The sequence below is a fragment of the Bombus pascuorum genome, chromosome 13, assembly GCF_905332965.1.
Source record: "Bombus pascuorum chromosome 13, iyBomPasc1.1, whole genome shotgun sequence".
Classification (NCBI taxonomy): Eukaryota; Metazoa; Arthropoda; class Insecta; order Hymenoptera; family Apidae; genus Bombus; species Bombus pascuorum.
This window is the reverse complement of record NC_083500.1, coordinates 12,287,641-12,314,760: the sequence shown is the minus strand read 5'-3', so window position 1 is coordinate 12,314,760 and position 27,120 is coordinate 12,287,641. Positions and strand designations below refer to the sequence as shown.

Here is a 27,120-nt window from a genome sequence, read left to right as displayed (position 1 = left end):
CCACGCCCGATCCGGAATATTTCATTCCGTTTTTTTCTTCATAATCGCGTCTTATTACCACAATCGCGCTCCATAATAATTGCCGAGTTGAAAATTATACCGATGTAAGCCGAGATTTTCGTAAGAAGTCGGATCGAGACGCGTATTTCGCATTTTAATCCCGATGCGTTTCTCCATTCGCTTTTACAAGCACTCGAACTTCTCCGTCGTTAACAAATTTACAAGTGCGAACGAAGAAATCGTCGTTGACGTGGTGTGCGACGAAACTTTTTCTTCGGACGTTCAAAATCTTGTTGTCTGTTAAAGAGAATAAAATTGTGCTGGTAAAAAAGGAACGAAGACCGTAGCAGGGTTAAAAGTATCGTTCCATCGGTTTAATAATTAATTAAAGTATAATTTCAACTATTTTATCTGCAATTATTTTTACGTTCCAGAAGCTTTCAACGATTCGGAAATTATATCGCCCCGACGCGTTTCAGAAGCGTCACTTTTCCGGGAACTAATTCGCGGCTGGAGCGATTTTAACGTTCGAGGAATTACCAGGGTAATAAATCCGTCGTATTTTTCGATCCGCGTTACCATCGCCGATTTACCAGAAAAATCAAGATGGAAGAGGGCGGGGCAAGGAAAGAAGCTATCTTAAGAGATATAAATCTTATTCACAGCCAGAGTTAGACGACCGATGTACACGACAGTGCTACACACGATGATCAAAGGCACTTTAACGATCTCGCCAACTAATTAATATAATTATTTTCTACCGACGCGCGTTCGATCGCCATTCCCCCAGAGTACTACTCGTATTTATTTATCTCTAACGACGAATACACGCTTTGATAACTACGATGATCAATTAACTATCTTTAACCGGATTAACTGTCTTTTAAATAGAAACTGCTATAACCGTGGAATTCGTGGTCAAAAGTTGGTCGAAGGTTCGTAAAGACGAATCAATTTTTGTTAGTTTTGTCGCGATCGGTTTCTTTTTGCGATAGCAAAATGTAATCTCATTTTAACAGGCAGAAGAATAGGTAAAAGAATAAAAGATTTCGAGGTGAAAAGTCTGTTGTGTCGGAGAAACGGTAATCGGCGAGTTAGCTAGCCTTCTCTGATCGATACGCGCTTTCCATGCCAAGTTTCGCGCAACTTTGGTTATTTTTGTTAGCTATAGAACGACGAGTTAAATAAAAAGAATTTGTACTCCCGTAGGAGAAATTTGCGGTTTTTTCGATCGAAGTAGAAAGACTGGAATTGTGTCTACGCCGGCCAAGACAAATATCTTTTAACGGGCTACGAACGACGCCTTATAATTTAATTAATCTTAAGAGAAACGTATTTCCCCGATTGTCTAAATGTTTCTACTCGAGTGAACTTTCTCGACCAAGCTCGGTGAAAGGGGTTCTCTAGAATGCAAAACGCGGGGTATCGCAAACGTCTCGAGAAGGTGGGAACGAAGAAAACCGTGAACGAGTGGGACGGTGTGCGAAGATTCTTCAAATTCCAGCGAGCGATTTTTTCGTTGTCGACAGAGTACTGGTGAACGAGGTGCCTTGTGTGCGCGCGTCTTTCGTATGCAAGTGTGACCGCCACCTAATACGTGCCACCACGGCACATACTAATTAGCTGGACGAGCGAAACGCGTCGTGAATACGACTCCACGTGGAGAGACAAACATTAGATACGAGTGGCGGCACATCAGGTTAGGTCGAGGCTAAAGCTCCGACTGCGAGCCGCTTCCTGCCACGAAATCCGCTTTGAAATTCTTTCGAAATGTATCCATGGCTCGGTCAAAGTATTCCAAGCACTCGCCACAAAAACTTTGGAGATTTCGGACACGACTGCCGTGACTTTTGCGCGTTTGTAGGAAATTTGAAAATGAAAAATTGCACAGAATGCAATGTAAAAAAGATATATAAAGTATCCAAAGCGTAGCACTTTTCACCATAATCGGTGGTAGGTGAAACACACGCTTTTCTTTACTTACATGTTAATTGATTTTAATTACATTCTCGAAATTTCCAACTCGCGCAAAAATCCGCGATTCGATAGCGTTAAAGGGTGACGTTAAACGATCCCAGGTTTAAAAGTCACCGCGATACGACGACGGTGTAATCTAGATCTAGAATATTCCAGGCTAGAACAGTAGGTATGACATCATCGAGACCCTTAAAAACGACATCCCTTCCCTTCCAACAGGCTCGACACTGAATCTCCCCGCGAATAAACGACGGCAAGTGCACGCTGAGAACGCGGTATGTGCAATAAAAGATTCGAGTCGGCTGGAAGTCACGTACGAGTACCAAACCGGTCCTATGCAGTCTGCGACTAATCAGCCGGTCTTGTGCCACGCGAGACTTTCCTTCGATACCGGTTATCGTAAAATTGTCACATCAGTCGTATGTAGAGCTGGCTAAAAGGCGGACGAAAAGAGTACGAATTTGATCGGCTTAACCTTAACTCCAAGGAGTCGACCGTATCGTCCGATGAGCAGGCTAAAAAGTGGCGTCTTTTACATCTCTTCGGTAGAACTCGTCTTCTTTCTAATCGCGCGAAATTGGATACACCGGAAGTTTAGAATCTGATTCGAAGCAGAACTCGAACGGAAAATTCGTAGAGGAATTGGTGGCGAGGGACGCGAAGACGATCCGAAGGCACGGTGTTCGTGGATGAGAGATATTTCAAAGCTTGAACGGTCGATTACACGCATGACCGAAGGCGAACAGTTTCCTGACAAATCGCGCAACATCATCGCGCCAGCTATTCTCCGCAAAACGACTCTACTAAGACGTTTACCCCGCTCTCCTGTCCGCCATACTGGTTCCAATAGCCGGGAGATGGGACCGAGGAGACGGCCGGCTGTAACACATTCCCGGACAAGTTGTTCGGGCTGGCGGCTTGAAATCGATCCCCGGATACGTTCTGCGATCGATTCGGACTCCTTCGTGGCTGACTGTTGCACGTTAACGCGGAGCAGTTCGAAGGTAACTGAGAAAGATTGCAGCCGACTTGAAGAGGACTCGAACCGTTGTTTCCCGAACCGAGTCTTCCAGTTCTCATTTGCATCCGCTGCGACTGGACAGTGGCGATTTGAGCGTACCTCGAGGCGGTCCTGCACTGCTCGATCGCGTAACACGGCTCCATTTTGATTCCAAAATCGCTCAGTTTAAAATTCTGCTGATTCATCTTGAAGTCTGCGTTGTTTTTGAAGCTACGATCCATATTGAATTATTCGCAGAGAATCGGGATACGAATAACAGATTTCTAGAGGAGTCATCTACGTTTCGTTCCTGGCGGATCGATGCATCCTCCTTATCGTTGATCGCGATTCAACCAACAAGATCGACAGTCGACCGATCGTTCGCTCCTTTGACGCGAACTCGTATTCGACATCGTTGTTTGGCTCGTCAGAGCCGGTGGATTCGCTGAATCCTTGCTTCGATCGATGTTGTATCGATCGGTTCTTTCGATTCGAACGCGTTGCGAAAGCTTCTAGGGACGAGCTATTCACGCGGCCAATGGTATTAGAGAAAATCGTGCAAAATCGCGAGATAAATTCGTATCCGGCGTGTGCAACGCGAGGATAAACAATCTCGCGTAGGACGAGACATCCTCTCCGCGCTTGTCTTTCTCTCGTGAGGGTCTCAACGTTTAATTCGATTTATCGCTGCACGGAGGAACTGCGATCGCTCGAATCTCAGGCGACGCGTTTCTCCGTTCGCTTCTTCTCGCGTTACTCGGTTAAGCTCGCCGCGCGCCCAACGACGATCATTAATCAGCGAGGAAAGTTTGCGAAACCGCGAGTGCCTCTCCCGAGTTCCCTTTAATTTGGATTCTTCGAATCGCTCGAGACTTTCGTCGAATCGCAGCCTCCGCGGCCCTCGACCACGCCGACTATTTTTGAACAATGCGTTTACACTCGCGTTTCTGCGCACTTCGCCGCACGAGACTTTCACGAGCGCGTTAACACACCGCGCGTATCGCAACCCTGTTCCTCGAGCTTCCCAATGACGACTAATCTCCTCGCTGTTCCCTCGTAGATTCTATCGCGCTACACAATTTTCTCTCCTTTTACTCGCCGCGTATTTATAGTTCTAGCCTTGAATTTTACAGAAGGTAGACGTACTTCTCACTTTGCTTCGATTTATTCGCCCCTATTCTTCGAGAACACAATTTCACAAAATGTAAAAGATCGCGAAGCGTCTCACGAACTACGAAGACCACGTCTCCGATAAAATTGTTTCATTTTGAAATCTCTTTCTTCTCGACCCGCTCTCTGCCAAGATACATCACTTTCGAAAAAGTTGAAATTTTTACGAGTCGATCGAACGAATCACTTTAAATTAGGGATTCAGCCGCGCAACGGTATCTGAGAGCGATTTCGCTGGCGAGACGAGACGACGAGATCGTCGCGAGGATCGAAGCGAAAACAATCGCCAGAGGATTAGAAGGCAAGAAGCGACGGGCAGCTGGTCAGCCAGTACAGAGACGACTGGTTTTGTTACTCGGCTCATAAGCTACGCGCCACACGGAGCCTGGGTCCAGCGTTACCCCTCCACGAGAACGTGCTTGTTCCGTGCATGTAGACGCACTCGTGTGCCCTCTCTCGCTCTCCTCTCGGCCCTAGACCGTACTCTCGTCGTCCCGTTTACACGCGTCCGTTGCACCGCTACGCTCGCCGCGCCACATACAGTTTCTCCAACTTGGCCGAACGTCGATAACAATTTTACGGTCATGTTCTTTCTTACGCTGTTCCATAGAGAGAAATAGTCACGAGATGGAACTTGGGATCGGGCGGATTAAAATTTTCCAAACCATCCAGAGATCCAAGGGATCGTGCGATTTAAGATTTAAGATTCTCTGCGGTTTAAGATTCGACCAATGATGCGTCTTGCACGCGATCGAACTAATACCGTTGGCGAAATTTTGCGGATCGCGAGTCGCGAACTATCGGTACCTATCTCTACATGGTAACGAGACGAACCAAGTTCTGCAAACGCGTTAAAAATGTCACAAGTTCGTCGATCATTCTACCAAGAAGTCGCGGTAGCGGATAGAACGATTTTCTATGTCCATAATCGGATACTAATGGCGCGGATGAAAAGAAACTAAGCGAAAGGACGAACCGCGCCGTACATGATTTTTCCGTCGAATCCTCGCGTAATACGTAATCGTTCTATCTATGAATTGTTTTGTAAATCTTCGTCGTTATCGTTTTGCGATACTCAGGATGCTATTATTCGTTCCTATAAAGCGTCAGGATTTCCTAGAACGATCACGGAAAGAGAGAGTGGGTGGTCGCGAGTTTAGCCTTGTCGCGCACGAGACGAAAGCGTTCCGCTCATTGCCGGTTCTTTTCTTCGCCGACGCGACGGCGGATCAACAGAGACGTTCCAGTGTTCCGAGGAAGAAAAGGGACTCGCTCCAACAGCGAGATTTATTCCGGACCGCACTGGGCATCGTCAAAAACAGAAGTGTATATTGATTCATCGAGGCGGGCGTTGTTTGCTGCAAGCTATCTGCTCCCTCCCGTTCCGCGCGGGCATTAATCGCGATATCTTAATCGCCTGTTTCTTCCCGTTTTTACCAGAGGTCAAGTACCTCGGCCATTCCCAGTCCGACAAAGGCTAGAAAAACCTAACTGGAATTTTTCTAACGTTGCACGACAAGAATAGCCGAATTACCAGTACGGAAAGCAAACGACGATCCGGTCGAACGAACGAACATCGTCCGATCCTTGACGAATTAGGATTCGCTGGATCGGCGAGACAGAGAAACTTTGGCTGGAATTAGTTCCTAACGCTGAATCGGAAAAATTGCCAACTGCGGATATTAAGAGGAAACGACGAGTCGATCAACGAACCGTATCATACGGAACAATCGAGGAATTAAAATTCTTCGAAGGAGTAAAGTCGAGGCGTTCCCGTTGAAACACGGTCGCACATACTCGCGTTCGCCGGTTGGAAAGTGCTCGCGTGCATCGTTGCATCTCTCGTTGCCGCGTGGCGCGCACAGAGCTACAGAAATAGTTCGTTCACGGAGCGGAGGGACCGCGAGGGACCCTGGATGGGACGAAGTCCGGGGGCAGAGGGGACCGAGAAAGAGAGGAACGAGAGAAAATACGAGCGGGAGTTACGAGTTACGGCGGAAAACGGTGGATTATGTGTGTTTAACCCCCCACTTCCGAAAGGCCCGGAGTTATGTTTGAGCACGAAAAGTAAACTTCGACTTCGTGGCGACGTGAGGCGCTTTGTGAGGATTAGGAAGGAGGCCGCCACCGGTGAATCGGCTCTTTTGTCCCGACTTCCGTGCGTCGGGGAATCGATTCTTCTCGAGACAGAAACTACCGTCTTATTCACGCATTCTTCTACGAAAACGAAACAAAGCTGTACAAGATTCTTACTCTACCGCTGCACTTGCACGATTTAACTGGACCGTCGCGACCGTTAGGTCTTTCCATATCCAGCTCCAACATCTACGATCGTGTACGTGTAATTAAAATTTAATTCTCGCGAATGCGAATACGATAGACTTTATCGACGACGAAACTGTTAAGAATTTAACATCGAGACGCGGGAGATCTCTCGTGGTAAAGAAATCGTTATCCGGACGACGAGTTAGTTCTTCGTCAGTTTCGAGAATAGGAAATCGGTCGAAGGATAGAGAATCGGATTTGCGTAACGACAATCGGTTTAATTATTCGAATGCTCGATTCGATTTAGAATTTCGATAGAGACTGGAAATTATATAGAAATTTAGTAGTCTTGGGGGGAAAAAATACGAGTCCGCATTACCACCCCCGCGGCGTCGAGCGGGTCACGGCATCCGGGGGAGGTAAACCCGAGGAAAAACTGGCCAGGCCGACGTGCAACAGGTAGGAAAGCGAATGCACAGGCCAGTGCAAGTCCAAGCAACCTGTCAAATATCGGTGAAACGAAGGAGGCCGTTGGATAGCCAAAAATATCGACGTCGATCAACCTCGCGTAAAAACGTCGAAATCGTCGCTTTATCTTTTTTTCTAAAACCTCGCGGAATATTTTATCATCGAATCGACGTGTTTTCCTATCTTTAAATAGCCAATCAGTGAAAGCAACCTTGATCGAAACAGCTGTGTAAACGAGATTTGCAAATTTTTATTCTTTTCACGAATTTGACTGACTAAATCGGTATGACGTTATATTTCTTTATATTTGTTGTTACCTAGCAAATTGACTAGTTCCTGGATATCGGTGGAATAGCGCTAGCAAATAGTTCTATATATACGTATAGGTACTTTCGCTCAAAGGTCTCGTCGTTGGGACATTTTCTATTTCTCTCTCTCTCTCTCTCTCTTTCTCTCTCAAACGTTGCTTATATTAATATCTTCGAATCAAATCATTAATACGTCAATGGTATTTACTTGCTTCCTCGTGTAAGATATCGCCGCGAGTTGCGATAATCTACGATCATTTATGACCATAATTTTGATCAAGGCAGATTCTATGACGCAAAACAGGGCAAAAAAAAAAAAAAGAAGAAAAAACAGAAGGAAGCTTCCAACGCAAGTTTCTTATCGTTGACTTCTCATTTCGAATCGTAGAATCTTTTTAACATCGCTCGTACGACGAATCGCAACCCACGATACCGGTATCTATAAATCGAGAAAAAAGCCAAGCGTTTACGTAACGCTAGCGACAGCTAGAAAATCGTCCGCGGGATTTCGCGTGGAAAACGACAGGACGCGAGCGAGGAGGGGAATAGGCATGCGTAATCGAGCAGCCAACGCGCTCCAGAATCGACTGGCGGTTGCTCAACGAAAACTAGTACCTACCCGTGCCACGGTCCGCGAGATGCCTAATCGTACACCTTCACCTAGATATCCGTCGATGTTTGCTCGCGACAACGTACCCTTTCGAATCGCGACACGCTCGTGTTACACCGTGCCACGAGCCACGCCGCCACTCTACGTAACTCGTTCGAACCCTACCAGCTACGGAATTCTTTTTTCCACGAACATCTAGAAAACACTCGTAAGAAGAAACTAAACTCGTTAACGGCAATGCTCGTGTGAGACACGAGCAAAGCTAATAAAGACAATTACGCTTTCGTATCTATAGAGGCACTTTCTCTCGCCTCTTCTTTCTTAACGTTAGTTTCCTCAAAAAAAAAAAAAAAAGAAAAGAAAGAGTATATTATACAACCGATAGATAATTTCGCTGGAAACGAAATTGCGCGTTTCCGTCCAGTCGGCTGGGAAAAAATAAATCGTACGTGCGCGGATTAACTTGTCCGGTGTCGGCTCGCGATCCTAGAAAGAGACACGGACGATCTCCGGACAGATTCGATTCGCTCGGGTGAAATATCGTCCTCGGGACGAAACGAGGAAACGATAAAACGTTGCAGCGTCGTCCGAGACGCCGAGAGAGGCGAACGAGAGGCGGACGAGGGGAGAGGGCAGAGAATAAAGACGAAGGTCTCGAGAAACGACACGAGAAAGCTCGCAGGAAGCAGAGGACGAAGAAGGGAGTGTTCGGGGCCGATGCTTTCTACCGGTACTGTACCGGTTTTAAAGGACTCCGGAGGAGTAGAAGAGAAACGAGGGAGGTACACGAACGACGTGCAGTGCACGCGCGTGCAGGTACGATTCGCGTACCTGAGAGGTGCGCGACAAGGACGGGGCCCCGAGAGGTGATCGTGCTACGCGGCTCGGCAAATAGATGATAGAGAAAGAAAGAGCGGATGCGAGGAGGACGGCTGTACTAAGAAGAGAGGTGGACTAGCCACTGAAGAGTAAACTGGCCAGACTGCCTGCCGCCGTCGACAACGTAACGCCGTTCTTCAGGCAGCGACAGCTCTTGGAAGGGGAAATAACCGAGAGCGATCCGAGTAATACAGAGTATCTGGATAAAATAATATTTTGTCACGGTGGCTCCGGAAACGTATCCTTGCTTCCTCGTGAGGCGTTTTCTTTAATCAGCTTCTGCCTTTCATTTTTACGATATCTCTAATTTTTGTAGTCACGATAGTGTAGCTCGCGGAACGAAACTTTTTAGCGTTTCACCTGTCCAATATCCGGACTGTTTATCGTGAAATACTTTTGTGAGCTATCGTAGGTTTACGCGAGTTAAGAGTTAAAAGCAACGACGATAAGGCTAACGAGTTTTAGCTGAAAGTCGCGTCCGAAAGAGTCTTGGCAACTTGAAGTTCTAGTACGAAGAGACAACGGCGGATCGACTAACGGGACGTTCTCCTTTTGTTCGGCCGGCGAAAGAATTAATCAGGGAAGAGTAAATTGGCCCAGACTGCCTGTCGCCTTTGGGAACGTGGTTATACGTGCCAATAAAACTGGTCGGAAGAACGCGCTACCAAAACGACCACACTGACGTGGACACCTTTTCTGACCTTATTCGACGAAATTAGAAATCTATCGGCCACGAATGAAAGACGCGATCCGCCTCTGAATAACCCTCGCCGAATCGTCCAAACCGATCGATGTACCTTACGTAATTATATATGAATGCGAACAATGCGTTCGTTGCGTAAAACTTGCTCGTTGACAAGTTACAACCGCTCGTCACGCTATTCTAGTCGCGTGTCGACCCTCGAAATAAACAGGGACGATAATTATTTTTAATCAACGAATTAAAACAACGACCGATTAAAGGAGAATGATCCATTAAACTATCCTTCCCAGGTCTCTCATTTATTCTATTCACGAGTTCACAACGAGTTTCATTGTTCCGTGCAAAGTTCAACATTGAATTTTAAGATACGGAAGTTTTAACGTCGCTGTATCGGCGAGCGGTGCGATGTTCGGAAGGTGTTTGAACAAGGTGCTCCTCTATAAGAATCGCACCACGCGTCGAGCTTTAATTGTCAGTTCCGATCCTTTACGATCCTGGCTTGTCGGCTCGGACGGTCCACGGCGTTGACGATCGGGCGAGAAAATAGCACGTGGTAGATTCGACGATCCTGCTGGATTTGGCTGGGACCAACTACGGCCCTGAAATTTACCGATATGGCGTGACACTCCGAAAAAGGAGATTCCCTCGGCAGATAAGCTGGTTCGTACAATTAGAAGGCGTTCCTCTCTAACAGTGTTTCTGTACCGTTAATCCATTCACGATTCAACGATTGCAAAAGCTTCCCGAATTCTGAGCGACCGAACGGATGGGGGCACGTCGATCGATGATTCGCAGCTTCAAAGGTCAAGGTCCTATTCTCGTCCGGGAAGCTGCGACACGATGAAAAGAACACGCGAATATACCGAAGCAATGAATATAGACACGAATGTAACGAAGCTCGCAAGTTTCTGTTCAAAAAAACGATCCGATTAGCAGATTCAAATGAATTCGGATGGAAAGAGGGATGTACTCGTTTCCTGTGTCACGGACGAACGATATAAATATCGTATCGACGCGCGACTATAAAAGTCGGACTTGCACGAGTCACCCGATGCGTAGACGATTTCGTCGTACGATTTCTAGGACGAGATTTACAGATCGTTTCACGAGGAACGGTCAAAGATTAACGATCCGGTTAGGTAAACACATAAAATGGCTGCATATTACGCGGCAGCTGAATAAAGAAACAGCATAAACGCGAATGACAAACATTTCCGCGGGGAACGTGGAAAATATCGGGGCGACAGGCAGCTAGGTAGGCGCGGTGCTAGAAAGTTGAATGAATTAAGCACGCCTGTTTACGATTGTTAGCGACTGACTGCCCACGTGCTTTCCGCTTGCGTCGGCTCTATAGGTTTCCTTTGATCCTCGTCATATCCACGGAATGTACCTTTCTTTCTCCGTCACCTTCGTATTTCAGTCCTTTTCTTTCCCTATTATTTATCAACACCCTTCCCCCTTTTACCATCGAATCAATCCAACTGACTCTCCTCTGTTCTCCGCTCGAACAAAGCAACTGAGAGAGCCAAATGCTGCGCGACTGCAACTCGATCACTTACCTGAAACAAAACGAAGGAATTTTAATTAGAAACGACATACAGGGAAACGATTACACGTGGAACAAGCTAATTGCGCGTGGCGACGTTCAAGGTAATCGGAGGTAGCTTTTCCGGATAATGGAAAAGTCGACATCGGGGAATCGAGGGACAGAGAAATCATCGTCGTCGGCCCGATGCCGCCAAGGACGCCATTCCGTGAGCTAAGTCGACTCGCGAGTCGCGCGTTCGCCTATGCTTGCTCTTTCCAAAAAAAAAAAAAAAAAAAGAAACAAGAAGAAAAAAAATAAAATAAAAGCAAGAATGCGGGGAATGCGAGGACAATTTGCCGGAAAATTGGAAGAAATTATGCGATAAATTTTGCGTTGTAATAGTACGGTAAGAATTTGAATTCGTAGTGAAACTACCCGTTTCTACATAAATACGTAGGTATAACTCAAGTTACGTTGGATCGTAGTTCGAATAATAGAAACTCGGATACGATTACATATACGATGTAGTGTCTGAAGCTGACAGTGAGCATTAACTTGTTCGCATAAACGAAATAGCGGATAAACAAGGTTCTAGCGTAACATCGATATCCGAAACGTTCGTTTCGACGGTCGACGATGCGTCTGAGCAGGTACGTTCCCTTTCCACTGCGAGTGGATTCCCCCTCTACGCGACGCGTTAATATCTAACGCATCGATCTGACGACTTCCTGCCGAACCGGGACGTGTTAATCGCTACGAAAGGAGAAAAAGCCACCCTCGTCGAGCGGAAGTTACCCCCTCTGACTTTCGATCGGTGTAACGATACACGGTGCATATGGTCGATCTCTAAAGCCACGTTCGCGGAACGCTTCCGCGATTCTCGGACACAGCGGCCGGAAGTGCCCACGCATCGGGTGACGCACAAGTTCGATAACGGAGGAAGAAAAAAAAAAATAGAAAAAAGGGGGAGGGGGAGTGGACGAGGGAGGGGCGCGAGAAGGGGAGGAGTCCACTATGGCGATAACGAAGAGAACGTCGATTCAACGACACTCGTAAAGCTGGACATTTAACGATGGCGATTTAACTGTCGCAGCGTGGCGCGCATACAATGTGCCTCTCTCTGGTCCGACCTGTACAATAATAATTATGGCTCTGGCTACGATTGTTTATGGAGGCGGCAGTTAAATTACCGCCGGTTGACGTTACACGGGCATTTCGGTGGCTGCTTTCCCTCGTCGCGTTGTAATTGTTATTTAACAGTGGTTTGTACCATCATCGTCGAGAACAATAAATTTCCAGGGGCCCGGCCAAATGAAGATTAACCATTACGCGATGCGCGTTTTCATCAAAGGCTCGTTAAACTGCAATTAAAACCACGGCCACTTCGCCGCTTTTCCAAACGCCTGACCCCTACAACTCTCCCCACCCCCCTATCAATCGCGTTCCCGAGTTCTCTCTCGTTCATCGACTGAAGCGGTTCTGGCCCGCCCACTCCGACGAGCTTTTTCTCCGACATCGCTTTTCACCGGTCGGCAGAGAAGCACCGAATAACCGTCGACCTCGTTCCAGAGGCGCGGCGAGTTTTCCAGCGGAAATTGGAACAACTTTAATCGCGGAGGAACGCGATTGTCGGGAATCGTGTGGCGCTGGCTTTCCGTGAAATTTTGTGTGCAGTTATACGACATACGACACTCTTGCTGACGGCTGACGTCATTCTTCGCCAGCCGTAGCACACCTCCGACACGTGATTTTTCGCGTAGCCAGTCGTACGCCTAAGTACCGAGATTCCTGCGTGGGAAGAACGATAGCGTTGCGCCTATCCGCCGAGAAGACCGTCGAAAATAATGCTTCCACTCGCGTCTCCACGGTAGCGTCACTTAAACATCGTATATTTGTCGATTCTCCGATTGCAAATATGAGACACGCGTCGTACGTGTAACAACGCGTAAAGTTAGTTTAGCGCGAGAGAAGGCATCTGTTACTAGTAGCTATTCTGTTCGGCTAGTGGAACTAGAATTAGATCAGAGTATTCGGTTTGGATACGGCATGTTCTACTGTATTTCAATCTACTGGAATTCCCGGAACGGTGAAACCATCTCCGCGGAGTCTGCACGCCGACCGTCGATCGATTCGTTAAAATAATCGGAATTTTTGCACGAAGGTGTTCAGCCTGACACACGACATGCAAACAATCCTTGACAGCCGTGTCACTTGACACCGCGTCAAGTGTTTAATGAGAACGCACGGTCATCAGCCAACTATCTCCCGTCTATCGAGTTACGTGAGTCACGAGTTTGTAATCTGGAATAACGTTGGACGAAAATTCGACGAAAAGACCGACATCTCCGACCCATGGAAAAGAAAACAATTTACCGTAGCTTTTCCACACCGATCGTTAACCCTCCCGACGTTCCTTCGCGCGTTTTTGGCCCAATTGTATTTCTTCGTCGTTAGGAAAAACCCGTCTTCTTCTTGCATGACATTGATAATTAGATACGCGTATACAGCTCTTTTCTCGAAATAAGCAACTCACCGTCCCGTTCACCCCTTTGTTTGAACTCGTTGACAGAGAGGTCCGTAAAAGCGAAGGACCATAAATTTTTCCGATCGAACGAACATTGACATCGCTTGGTAGAAAACGAATAGAATATGCCTGATGCTTTCTCGCTTTAGTATTAGCGTTTCCGACGCGTTATACATCGTCCGGTGGATCACTTTTTGATTTGTCGTTACGATGTTCGAGAAGCAAGTCGAACGGAACGGTATATCCTACTCGCAAACTAATACGCGACCGATCGATCCCGAGCGCGTTGCTTGTTTCCAGACAAAACTGTACTACTTGTGCAACTGATAGAAAGAAATTTCCCTAAGACGTTTGTAAACGTTTAAAGACGCGGATAAGATCAAAATATAAAGAATCGGAGAATCGCGGCGGGGTTCCTTTCGGCCCGGAGAATGCTCGGAGAAGATGGAGAAATCGTCGTATAAATTCCTTTGATCTGTTCGTAAATCCCACGGACGTGTTTACGCGACATCGGTAAGTGGCCAGAAAAAGGCGAGGGTGAATTTCCGTTAGCCGAAGAGGGAGTTAACGCGATTGGCCACGAGCTTCCGTGTAATTGGGAACAATTCATAAATTTATTGCGACAGACAACACACAACGGTCTTCGTTGGTCCCCTTTCTCGCTCACCCTCGTGTTCAGTTCCTCGGTGGACGACCCTCCGTTACTCCGATACTCGTTCAACGGAGAGGGGTTGAATCGTCGGCTCGAGTGGCTCGCAGGGGGAGGAGATAGAGAGAATAGGTGGTAGGAGGCGAGAACGAGAGGACGAGGCTTGTCGGGACTCCCCACTGTACCAACTTAGACGCATTAAAAATTTAATAACTCGTCCCGATCGGTTGGTAAAGTAGGCAGCTCTAACCACCATGGGGATCCCTCTAAATCCAGAAGTCTACCAAAACCTAGTCGGTGGCTTTCAATCTTCACTCTCCGAACGCAATTTTATCCCTCGCATCTCCCTCTGTCACGGTTCTTTCTAATTTTAAGTAACGAATAACGACGAGAGAGTCATCGAAACCCCGAACGTTGGCGTTAAATTTAGGAAAGTGAATTAGCGAACGAGGATTTAGGGGCAGTGCGAAGGTTTTATTTCGTTTTATTTGAAAAGTTACGAGGAAGGTATCGAGAGAGAGAGAGGTATCTTGGCCGGACTTATTCCACCAACATTTAACGAGTAATTTCTTTTTCGACAGATCGTTCAGGTTTTCGACGCAAAATATTCGCTTACTATTTTTAGCTGCCTCGTTGGTACTTGGTCGGTTGTATAACGTACACGTATATAGTATTTATAGTTATAGGCTTGAGCAAAAAATCAAGCAAGAGCCTTAAAATTCGAACGGTTTGAACTTTCCAGCGATTTTCCTAGTCGCTACAAGAACGAAAGACGAGGGGTTACCTTTTTCCCTGCGCGGTCTTCGCCATAAATTCGTCTTCTTGTTGATCTACGCCAGCTTTACGGCCCCGTACGGCTGGTATACCAATAAACTGATCAAACTGTCCAAGACCTTCGAATTCTCGGCCGGCATATCGCGTTTATAGTCGGCCGAGAGAAACCATAGCGGGCAAAACGAGAGGAAAATCGAGTTTTCGACCGACGGTATCTGTCCTCTGATTTCCACGCGAGTCGCGAAAGCTCCGGACAAATTTCCTTCCGCTTCGTGCCGCTAAATTATTCTGCGATTAAGCGCATCGGCGAATCCATTAACGCGACCGACCTCGACTTAATTAACTCCCCGTCGAGGAATTAAATACTATCGCGGACGTATATGAATTTGTTAGGCGGAGAGATAATGGTCAGCCGTTTCATAAATTTGCCGACTATCGTATCGTTCGATCTCGACGGAGTCGCGATTTTCGCGCGCGTGATTATTTTCCTCGCTGATCGATAATCTCCTCTCGGCCGAGGCAAAACCTATAGGAAGACGCGCGCAACTTCAAATAAAACAAATAAAACAAGCGTAACGTTATTATATTAGCCTCCTGGAAGCTCGATAATTCATCTTTCACTGGAGTTCGTAGCGCGTCTCGACCGTCACGACGTGTCTTGGATGAAACGCGTTGATAATATCGCGAACGTGGCCAATATAGATCGTTGGATTTTATGCGTATCGTGTGTCTATATCTGTTACATCGTTTGGTAACCGACGTAATTTTCTTACGTGAGCTACAGCTCGGTGAAAGTACCGCGAAGATCGTTGGCGACAAAGGTATACGAGAAACGTTGAAAGAACGCACCTGCTATATTCCATCCAGGACGATTTTTGTAAATCTGACGTAACGAAGGAAATTCGTCGTCGGAAAGGTCCATTAAATAAACGTACTACCAACGAATAAACAAAGAAGCAAATAAATCGCGGTGATCGCTTCTACTTTCATTTCGCGTGGCGAGATCGATGACGTCAGAAAATTCGAGAAGCTCGGATGCACGCTTGGCAAGACGAACGGGAAAAAAGTGTGGCGAAGGGAGGAACAGCGTGGCGAGCAGTGAGAAAGGGGGCGAAAGGGGACACGTAGTAACGACGTGTACACCAATCCCGGAGGGCCTTCGTGGGGTGGCAGTTTTCGGGGGTGCGCCACCCCTACTTGCACCAACGGAATATACAGTACACGGAGCGTGTAACGTTCCACTGTCAGTCGACCCTTCCACCACTACACCGACGTTTCCAAGCGCACACGCACGTTCACACGAACGCACGCAGACGTACCCCGAGTGGCAGGGGTCTGCCCTATGATTTGTAGCGGCACTATAATGCCTCAACTACCCAGCACCTTGACTCACCCTCTCCTGCCCCTCTAACCATCCTACCCCGCCCCGCAACGGCTCCCTCCACAAACACAAGCGAATCAAGCAGCGGCAAACAAGCTGGGGAGTCCGTGTAACACGCACCGATTCCTCCCTTCTCGGCCCTTGGCCGATGTAGCAACACGTAGCAACGTTTTCCGTTGAAAAAGAAGGAACACGAAGAGTTACGAAGCCCGGAGAACACACCGAACTCGGTGCATCCACTGTGCCACTGCCTCGCAGCGTTACCTTTGGCGCGTACTTGTAAATTGTACTTTCGAAGGAAAAGTCGACGCGCGTTTGACGCGTTAACCAGCGGATCGTCGACGACACGCGTTGCTAAACGCTTCAGGACGATCGAACGTCGTGGCGCGGTACGCGTGGAAAATGGAAAATCGAGTACGCGCTAGATAGAAATCGGACTCCTTATTTGGATATCGCAGGATGAAATTTCGACGTTAACGTTTAATTCGGGCGGAATAACAATGCCATGATTTATCCTATAATTTCTCGTCTATTTCCCCACGATTACGTTTCTCTCGGGATCCTAACGACGACGATTTCGCTACACGTAAGCAAAATCGTGCGTCGTTCGAGGGTTAAAAACTGCGTTCCGAGTTCCAGGATTATAAGGCTGCGTAATTGTTCTATATAAAAAAATAATTCAGCAATCTTCGTCATGATGGAGTAGAGTTTCAGAAATTACAGCCTTTTAATTGCTCGCTACGTCGATTCCGCGTAACGTTGTTACCGAAGGGGGTACGATCACGCGAATGATTCGTATCGGTATGGAATACGCGGCAGTTAACGCGGAAAATATGTTCCGGGACGAGTTACACGTCCGTACGGAGAAGGGTGTAAGACCTCGGGGGATGAATTTTCTATGATTCGACCGTAACTCGCGACGCGATGTTATTTGTAAAGAACGGATGGTGGCTAGAGTTACTCCTTGGTTCTCCGGTTCGTTGCGAGGCTTCGTGAAAAGCCGGCACGATGATTGATACGTCGCGCCACGGAGCCGCCGCCGCCACACCAAGATACAAAGGGTGGATAGAAAGAAAAGCGAGAGAGGGTTTAAAGCGTTTCGATTATTTGATCGACCGATAGAATTATACGCGTGGAAGCGGATTTCGATTGGTACGAGGATAGGCGGAGCAGAGGCGGAAAGGGAAAGGAAAAAAAATATTGGAGAAGGGGTGCACAAAGCCGATCACGAAGCAACGCACCCCCGTTGCGAAGATTATATACCGTGTTAAAAATAAGCTGGCCGCGTCCTCGTCGTCAGGCGTAATCCTTTCGTCGATCGGTATTTTTTTTTTTTTTTTTTCATCCTCTAGACGATTACCCTAGGAATTCGGTTGGATTCGTGCACGCGGCAGCTTCGATTAATTAAAACGGTCGAGAGGAGGAAAAGTCGATGCGGTTAAAACGTCGTCCTACAAGCTATCGGTTCGCGTGCGATTCTTCTTCTCAACGCTTGTTAGTCGAGTCATAAATTACAAGTTCGCTGGAGGAAGAGAAAGGGATGGAGAGAGGAAAAACGAGTAGAACGAAAGCGGGTTTTTCGAGCTAATTGGAAGAGCAGCTCCGGCGCTCGTAATTAATGGCTATTTCGCTATCACCCCTCCCCTTGTGACTTTTCTCACCGGACAAACGCGCGTTCGTCGATAACCTGTACAACTCTAACGCGTGGCGAGAGGCTTGGCCAAAAAAGAGGAGCGTTTTACGAACTCCCGGCACAATTACGCAAACAGTCTCGCCTATTCCGAGAGTTTTCCAAACGCGTGCAAAAGAACGAGCTGGAGTGCAACTGCGTGGCACAAAAATGCAATTTTATCCCGTGCTTTTTTTTTTACGAACCCGGTGGCTCTGTAACGTACGCAGAGAATGTGCAAATCAAACCACCTCGGATAAAGCTACGGGTAGGTAGACTCCCGGTTATCCGGTCTCTGCTTTAACCGATGGCATTTTTGCGATGAAAACAATTGACCAGCGGAAAAATCAGTGATACATTCCGTAATCGTTCTTTTTCGTCCGACAGAAATCAACTTTTTCCCGTATATATACTACACAATACGTATCTACGTACCTCGATGTAAACCTACGTGTACCTTTTACACACACACACTATATATATGTATATATATACATATGAATGTACGACGATAGAAGGGAAGAATACAGCGAAGCACGTTTTTTCATATGCTACGAAAAGATATGACAAATTAGAAAAGGAGGAAAAGAATACGAGGAAAGAAGACGAGAAAGATGGACAGGGCGAAACGGTAAATCTGATTTCCAGAAAATTCCATTCCTCTCGGTGACTGGTTCTCATCTTCGGGGAAAGTTGCGCACGTTCGAACGGTGCTGGCTTACAGTTTTATCCCCGCGGGTGGATCGATCACCGATAGAAAAGCTGCGACGCGTACGAAACCGGTGCACGAGCCGCGGATCTCCGAGAATCGTTCCAGACGTCGTAAGTATTATTTCGTGCTCGACTCTTTTTGACAGCGTGCGGATAGACCCGGCGAACCTTCTCTCTTTCTCTCGCCGCTCCCTCCGCGTATCCGGTGCGCGCAAAGTGTATTAAAGGCAAAGTATAAAAGTTCAGCGGCGCGCGAATTTACGAGGCGCGTGCGAGCGCCAGATAAATATCTTACGGGTCGGTACCTTGCTCCGCGTCTTCCGACCCTCTCGCGGGGCCGCGTCCGAGCTTCGACGAGAATACCCCGGCTCCGATACCCGTCGTAGATACGCGTCGGCAATTACCGAGATTTCGCAGCCGAAACTTTGACGGTCGTGCGAAACGCGGCCGCGAATCGTTTAATTAGCCGCGATATTTATCGCTACGCAGCTTGTTAAAGCTTCGAATATTCGATTCACTACCGTACTCGAAGAGAACGTGATCGAAGGGTCGGACAACGAGACTCGACGACGAGTATACTTCCATGTCCCGTAGAAGCATGTACTGTTCCTGGTCGTTCGTCAAAGATTGAGGATCGACGATGTCGCTCGACAGCGTTGCAGCGCGTTACGCAAAAATTCCCGTCGTTCTCCAGCCTATACCCATTCGAGACAAGTAAGAACGACGGCGGGAGCGTTCGTATTTCTATAGCGTATCGTATATAGCGCTGGCGTAAGAGACGAAGACGAGGGTTGATAGAAAGCTTGGGTTACGACCGGGCCGGAAGCGCCTAGACGACCCCGTGGCCCCTTCGGAATCGATCCATCGATTTCAGTCCGACTGGACGATACTCGTATTTCGCATTCGACCGCGGCGATTCTTGCCGATCAACCGCACGCAGTCATTCCGAGAGGCGAACGCGCATCGATATGCATATAGCCGGCGTATGGATATAGCCGGTGCCGCGGCGTGTGTGCACACGCACGCAAGTGTGCGGGTATCGATACGTGTACGCGAGTCCCGTGCCACGCGTATATCCAGCCGTGAGCAACAAGAAACGAGAGGAAAGAGAGGCAGAGCGCGCGATTTATTACGTTTTTGCGGCTCGAGCCCGGCCCCGTTCGGCCGCAATATCTTGTGTCGCGGTAATTGAATATCTGAAAATGTCAGGAAACGTACAAGACGGTGGGGAAGGAAAGCTGTTGGGGCGTTCGGGACGGCGAAGGGAATCGGAATGGAAAAATTGCGCGCGGCGTTGAGTCTCGAAACAATGCCTCGAATTAAAAACGCCGCTCGCTCGGGAAAAACTAACAGCATCCCCTTTCTCCGAAGAGAGAACGGTGCAAGACCTCTTTCCCAAGCAGGCGGTGTCTCGGTAATCGTGGTTTTACCGGCAAATATCGGTTGATTTTATGTGAGAAAATAAGTCGGGGATACGGCGGCGTGTAATCGCCTTTTTTTCTTCTGGGAAACAAGAGTGAAATACAGAGACGGACACGCAAAAGTTTTCTCCATTTTTTTCTGCTCGCGCGAAGAGAAGAGCGGAAATTGCGAGGAGAGACGCCGGTGATCTATGTCGGCCAATTGATCTACGACGAATTCGCGAGGCGGCTGCACAAATCATGCTTCGATCGCCGGGCCAGAAGATGCGACTCCTCGTGGAAGCAGAAATTGCCGGCGATAAATAATAAAACGAGCCGTGTAATTTGAGGTAACGGCTTTTCCGTCTCCCTTTTTCCTCGCTTCTTCCGCGATCGTTGTATGGCCGCGGCAACCTGCCTCTTCTTTTCTTCTTTTTCCTCTCCTTCTTCTTCCTTATCCTGCCCATTTCGCCCTTCCAACATATTCCTCGTGCAGAGTGTACACGGTATGCTGGGTTCGCGAAGAAACACGTCACGAAGCTTCATGCGCGTTAGTCGGCGCGTGCTCGACGCTCGTATATAACTGAAAATCGCAATCGACTGCAAAACGTCGGACGACTCTACTATGATCGTCGCGACGAAGACGACGAACGACGTAAAATTCGATCGATTTCGATCTATCGTATCGAGAGACCGATCTTACGCTCTGACAAGATCGATGCACCAGCTCGTTCTAGCGAGTCGTAAGCAAATAAACGCTCGTTAGCGCGATTAATTAAACGATAACGAATAATTACGGCGCAGTAAGTCGTTGTCGCTAATCGATCGATTCCAAAAGCTCGATGACTCGATCCTACCTGCGATAATATTTTCCGCGAACAGCCTCCGTATCTTCGTCGTCGACTGCTCGACCGCTTTTAATTGGCTCTGCGTATGATCCGGGGCGTATCGAAGATAACGCGGTAATACGGCGCGAAGAGCGGGATTTCGCGATTGTGGAGAGTCGCGACGATGGCGGCGTCAACGTTGCAACGGCGAACGCGACGAGCCGCGTAGCGTGCAGTGGCATCGACGTCGAAATATATATCTGACCGCGAGATAGCGTACAGCGGGTCGCCCCTTGGCTGTTCGATATTTGCATAAACACGCCGCACACCTGTAAATAATTTCTTTTTCGCGCAGCTAGCGCGCTTCCGCGCGCGTAGATCATCCCTTGACGCGTTATGGATCCGAGCGAGCTCTACCCGGGGATTTGCATCGAAGGAGTCCATAGACCCGGGACCCGCGAGCATTTTTGCAGAAATTAATGAAACCGCCGCGAGAAGAGAGAGGTAGGAGAAGCTCGTAAACAGGAGAGCTTTTCTTTTCTTCGATTTTTCCCAGAGCACAATGCCACCGAGACGCGCCACTATACCCGGTTAATTAGCATATAGAGTGGATAATTAATTACGCGGAAACGACGCTTTCGTTCGCGCCTCCTTTTTACCTGTGCAACCAAAACGTCTAGGTCGATCGAGAACGCAACAGGGAAAATCAGGTTGTAGAACGAAAGAAGAGCGGTAGATATCGTGGTTCGATATCGTCGTGTAAAAGAGGAATGGCGAGAAGAGAGGGGGAGTGGGGAGGGGGAGGAGAGAGGATCGATTCGAGAAGCTTTACGCGAGAGAAGGTGCAAAGTTGCCGCGAAAAGTGCGAAATGGAAACGCGACAGAGAGGCACACGCGGAGAGAGCACAGTCACGGAAACGTTTCGCAGTATCGAACGGGGGTCGAGAGGGCACTCGAGCTCTCCCTCCCTCTCGCAAATCGAGGGTGCGTTTTTCGACGACCGTCAGCCCAGCCGTCGAGGGCACTTTACTAATTTTTCGATTATCCCCCGGTATCATCGAGTGGAATATCATTTTTGAAACGTCGATGACCCTCGAAACGACAACTGTTTCGCGATTCCCGGAGCACCATCGATTCGATTAATTCGACCCGCGGGAAAAGTGGGTCCGTCCATTAACGCTTTACCGACACCATCTAGGCGAAAAATAATTTCCGATACGCATTCAGATTGGAACTGTTTGAATAAACGTACTAATTTAAGGCTCGCCTCCGACGTAATTCAACATTTTTGCGACCGGTAGTACCAACGCGTCAAAGTTTGTTGCAATTTAAAAAGTCTACGAGCTGAACGCCGTAATACGGGTGGAAATGAAATATATTGTTCCGTATCATTTTTGCAACCACTCGTTGTTTCAGATTATAAACATTACGAGTGCAAACGATTAAAATTCGATATTTACGAGCGTAAAAATATTCGAGTTAAAACAGCTCTTTGAATTCGCCGTATACGCGCGTTGGACAATGGCAAAACGATTTTACATAACAATAAAGGCTGTGTTACGTATAAATAAGAGATAATGATCAACCAATTTCCTACTCAATGAGCACGATCGCAGTTCCGCTGCGAGAGTTCCGCGAGAGAGCAGAGAGAAAAGAGAACGACAACGATAGTCGGCTGGAAAGCAGGGGTTGGAATTTTCGAAAGGCATTTCCTTGCTCGGTGAATTTCCGCGGGACACAGAAATGTACTTAAGCCAGTTTCTAAGAGAGCCAATAAAACCGCGATTGGACTCTACCCCTCTGCCTTTACCACGGCGGGATATTTCACGGATAAAGATAAGGGATGCTTCGAAATGTCTTTGCTCGACGTCTTCGCGCCCTGCGATGTACTCTCCCAAGTGAAATGCTCTGTTACTTAAATATTTAACCAAACCGTGCAAACTCCCTCCTATCTCTTCCTCTCCCTAAGAATATCTCGCGGCAACTAGCTTCTCTCTTCCTCTCTTCCTCCTCTTATTAAACGAAACAAACACGCAGACCCAACGGATCCTCTTTCGAAACTCCGATATCGGAAAGCAAGCTCCGATACGCTTCGCGAATTAACCCCCTAATTTCAATAATACACAGCGTTGCAACGCTTGTTTTAAAAACGCATTCAACTGAACTGTTCCGGATTAATATCTAACCTTGTTTGAGAAAATCGTTTCGTTTCGTTTCGTTCCCTAATCGAATAGATCTCCGCGTTTCGGTTCGAGTTTGCGTATTAATTTCCCTCTGATTGCCGGCACCGATCGTTTAACTTTTACTTGCGATTCGAAGGGAAGATCTTGAAATCCCATCGCTGCGATAATAATAAGTGTCGATTTTACCATGTCAAACGTACGTACCCATACGTACGTACCCTGGACACGAATACAGAGTAACACACACTGTGTAGACGTGTCCAACACAGCGAAATTAATGTCACAGAATTGGCATTTGCGACGACGAGTAAACGATCGAAGAAATTGGATGCAAAGCGTTGCGGCGAAACTCTGAGGATTTTCGATTGATGTCCGAACTGGGAATAAGAGTACTCATTTTTCGCGACAATTCGTATCGTTCGGATAGGATCGGTGTCGATAACCGGTAGAGAAATCAAAGGGGAAGAAGGGACCGCTGCGAAGCAACGCATCGATAAACATTTTAACGAGTTTTAAGCCGGTGGAAAAACTGGCGAAATCCGGCGGATCGGCACCCTACGCAGCCAACAGAACAATGATCAATGGCTCGTGCAGGCTCCGCTCCTATGAAAAGTTACATTCGTGCCCCCTGGTCCGCGCTCGTGCGCGTTAAATCACACAAAGGGATTCCGTGTGTCTGAATGTGTACGCACGTATGTGTACGCGAAGCCGATCCGCATTGTGTGGCAACGATACGCGTGCGTAGCTGCGTGAGGCGCGTGGGTGGTTGATTTTTCAAAGCGCATAATAACGAAAAGTCAGCTCCACGATGCCTCGGTCTCGGTAATGGAGCCATTCATCGAAAACCGGATGAAACATTATTATCGGTCAAACGCACGCCGAAATATGTAAATCGTTCCGACTGAACGATCCAAGAGGAGGATGGTCGCGTGTACGCGTTGCGATCAGCGCCAGCAAGACCAGAGAAAGAGAACAAGAGACTCGGAGAGAGAGAGAGCTGAGAGAGAAAGACAATTGAAATCGAGCGATGGAGTTTTCCACTTTTGTGCAACTGCCATATACGTACTCTGTTTCCCGATCGTAGATCAGTCTTTCCTGTTTCGCTGATTCGCGTTAGGTTTGGACACCCTCTCGCGTCAAATCACCCTGAATCGTTGCTTAAAAAGTGTAATATCGTTGTGCGTTCGTTAAAATACAATTAATGCCGAAAACCGCATTAAATATCGAGGCTCGCACGGTTTGCCTCGTTTTTTAAAGGAGGAGTTTCGTCGGTGCGGCATGGTTGAGTCGGGTTAAGTTGAAGGATCGAGGCCGCTTCTTTCGGATCTTGTTTCGAGGTGCAAGGGAAAAAGAAATATTTCAATTCCTGGCCGGTCTACGCCTACGTGTCTCGAGGCGACGTGTTCGTCAGGAGTCGATAAGAAAGATGCTTATCTGGCCGAAGAATAATGGACGGGCATGAATCCGATGTAAACGAGAGTGGTAATGCGATGGCAAAGATGATAAGGAGATAATGACGATGATCACGGCAGGGGAACCTGCACTTTGTTCTTCGACGATAATAATAATTACAATTAGATCCGGCCCGCGAGGAAAGCGCCTTTAATGGTATGCGCACAGCCCGCCAACAGAAGGAAAAAATCGAGTTGCAACCTATTATCGGCTCGCCACGGATTTACAGCGAAAATACGCAGGTGATCGACGATCCGTTCCAAGCAAACACCAATAATACACGAACCACACGGAATTTACATTAAACGAAACATCGCTATTATTTCTTCCAGGACCAGCCTAATCACATACAATTATCCACGGTACGTTGATAATCGATCGCGAACGTGTCATTTTCTTTTTTAGAATACAGCGACACGAACGTTCGCAAGAATTATAGAATCCATCGGGAGACGACGAATCTCTGTCGAAAGGAAATCTTTCTATCTCGTACCCTCGCGGCCGTTGCCCATTGCCATAGAACGTTCCCTCTGTCGCAATTACCGCAGCCTTGGGACACGTAATTGTACACGCTGATTGTTAATATTTGCTTTTCTTGCCGGTATTCTCGCGGCAGCAGGTTTTTCGCCGGTGGCTCGAGGATAAAGGCAAAGGTTGAGAACCACTCACGTATCAGAGGGTAAAAATGATGTTTGCGCGGATACGAAAATTACGAGCTATAGCAGGCAACGAGTGACCGCCTCGTTATTGGCCACTTCGGTTGGCTCGCGTCTGCTTTATTCTCGCGATATTCCGCTTTAATTTTCCACGCCCGGTGTGAATAACAATTATGTAATAATTTCACCCGGTCCAACGCGACATATATGCATATACACGCACATGGGCGCAGTCTCGAAAATCGCGGGCTACACATCCGCGGCAGGATAAATCGAAAATTTCATTCTGTCGCGACAAATGAATTTTTGAACTCTCTTTCTCCCTCGTCCCTTCTCCCGGCGCTGCGGGTCATATCTCAAAAACCGCGATTCGAAAACGCACGGGGAAAAAAATAGCTTTCGCGTGAACACATAACAAAAAAAAAAAAAAAAAAAAAAAAGAGGAAGAAAAAAAGGGGGAAAGAGAGAGCCCGACCGTTTAACGAATTTCATTTTCAACCTAGCACGAGCTGTCGTGCGCGCACGCGGCGTTATCGTCGGCGATTCCGGTCGTCCAGATCAAAAGAGATTTTAATTTATCGCAGTCAATATTTTCGACGATTAAATTTAATCGAAGGATCGGGTTGCTTTGAAAATGCTCGATGGAACAATGGAAGCTGGAAAATGGGTGGGAAAAGGAATAACAGAAAAATCGACGAATCGCGATAGGCATGCGCGTATCTTTGGAAAAATCACGAATCGCGGTCGTGACCAGTCTGGGACGAGCTTCCTTCGATCGTCATCGTCAGCGAGGTTCGCTGCTCTTCCTAGTCAGCGTAGTTAGACGTCAATCACGACGACCAATGAGATGGCGATAAGAGAGCAGACAACATGGCGCTCTTCGGTGATCCTCGACTATCGGCTTGCCCCTGATTAAAATAAACGGTCGACCATCTTTATCTTCCCGCACCCCGAGGTTATCTAATTTTCCTCCCTCGTCCTCGTGCCTCCGGTTCTTCTCTGGTACCGCATCACCGCCTACCAACGAATATACGAGCGGCTGAAACCACGAGGTGGGAGCATCTTCGAGAAAAAACGACGGCCCGTGTTTCTCGGAAGTGACGACGCGCTGATGGCCGCACGCTGTTACTAATTACCAATTCGTTTCTTTTTCACATTCGCGTGTCACGACGACGAGGTTACCGTGCACTGTATACACACGAGATAATACATTTTTCCGTGCTCCTGCCGCGCACCAACTAATATGGATTAACAATGTAATCGACTCGCGTGCGTAATAAATTACGTCCTGGTCGGGGCGAACCGCGCGTTATACAACACGGGTTTTCCGAATCAATTACGCCGTTACGTTCCAGAGAAAAAGCTACGTTCTCCGTACTATGGAGAGCAAGAGGAAGGGATAAGGGCATTTTTCACGGTATCGGCTAATGCTCCACTTCGATTCTCTGTCACGGCAACGGGGGCGGCGATTGTCCTTCCACTCGCTACCTAATCCTTCTTAAGACGTTTCCTAACCCCTCGTCCGAGATTAACCGAAAAAGATCCCGGATCTAGCCAGTTCGTCTGATATAAACGGCGTCCGCCTTGCCAACCGGGACGTATAATTGGTTGTCAGTCAAGTAGTCAGTGGCAACCCCCTTGAGGCAGTCTCGCGCCACTTTTATCCGCTCTTTCCCCGATCTCCAGGGACACCCGGTATATACCGTATATACATATATATATATGACAACCGACGGATCTTCTAATGGGATTTCACGTACGATCGACCAAAGAATTTCACCGATTTCGTATCGAACCAGCGACCAACAACGATCAAAATTTCCAAGTTCAGCACCGGCTCGATCGTTGTTGTCACGCGTGTCCAATGCTTCATTTTCTAACGATAACAGAGATATCGAACGAAAGGGCTTCCCATCCTTAGGTGATTACCAAATCGTCCTTGCGAGTGAAATGATCGACCGATCAATTTCTACGACAAGATAAATA

At 47.7% G+C, this 27,120-nt stretch overlaps 2 protein-coding genes across 14 annotated transcripts in view; one reads left to right on the top strand and one right to left on the bottom strand.

Moving 5' to 3' along the window:
• LOC132913214 (uncharacterized protein DDB_G0283697) overlaps positions 1-27,120 on the top strand; it is a 320,416-nt gene that overhangs the window by 139,803 nt on the left and 153,493 nt on the right. The window lies entirely within an intron of this gene.
• Positions 1-27,120, bottom strand: part of LOC132913217 (transcription factor 12) — a 111,587-nt gene that overhangs the window by 25,651 nt on the left and 58,816 nt on the right. Inside the window, exon 1 of one of the 13 annotated variants that reach the window (XM_060971363.1) lies at positions 10,771-10,915. The exons of 11 other annotated variants lie outside the window; for them this stretch is intronic. In XM_060971363.1, the coding sequence (XP_060827346.1) occupies positions 10,771-10,848 (78 nt within the window). In that variant the 5' untranslated portion in view covers positions 10,849-10,915. Of the gene's footprint in view, positions 1-2,793; positions 3,284-10,770; positions 10,916-27,120 lie in introns of those variants that run through there. One more of the 13 variants, XM_060971359.1, reaches the window with a different exon arrangement.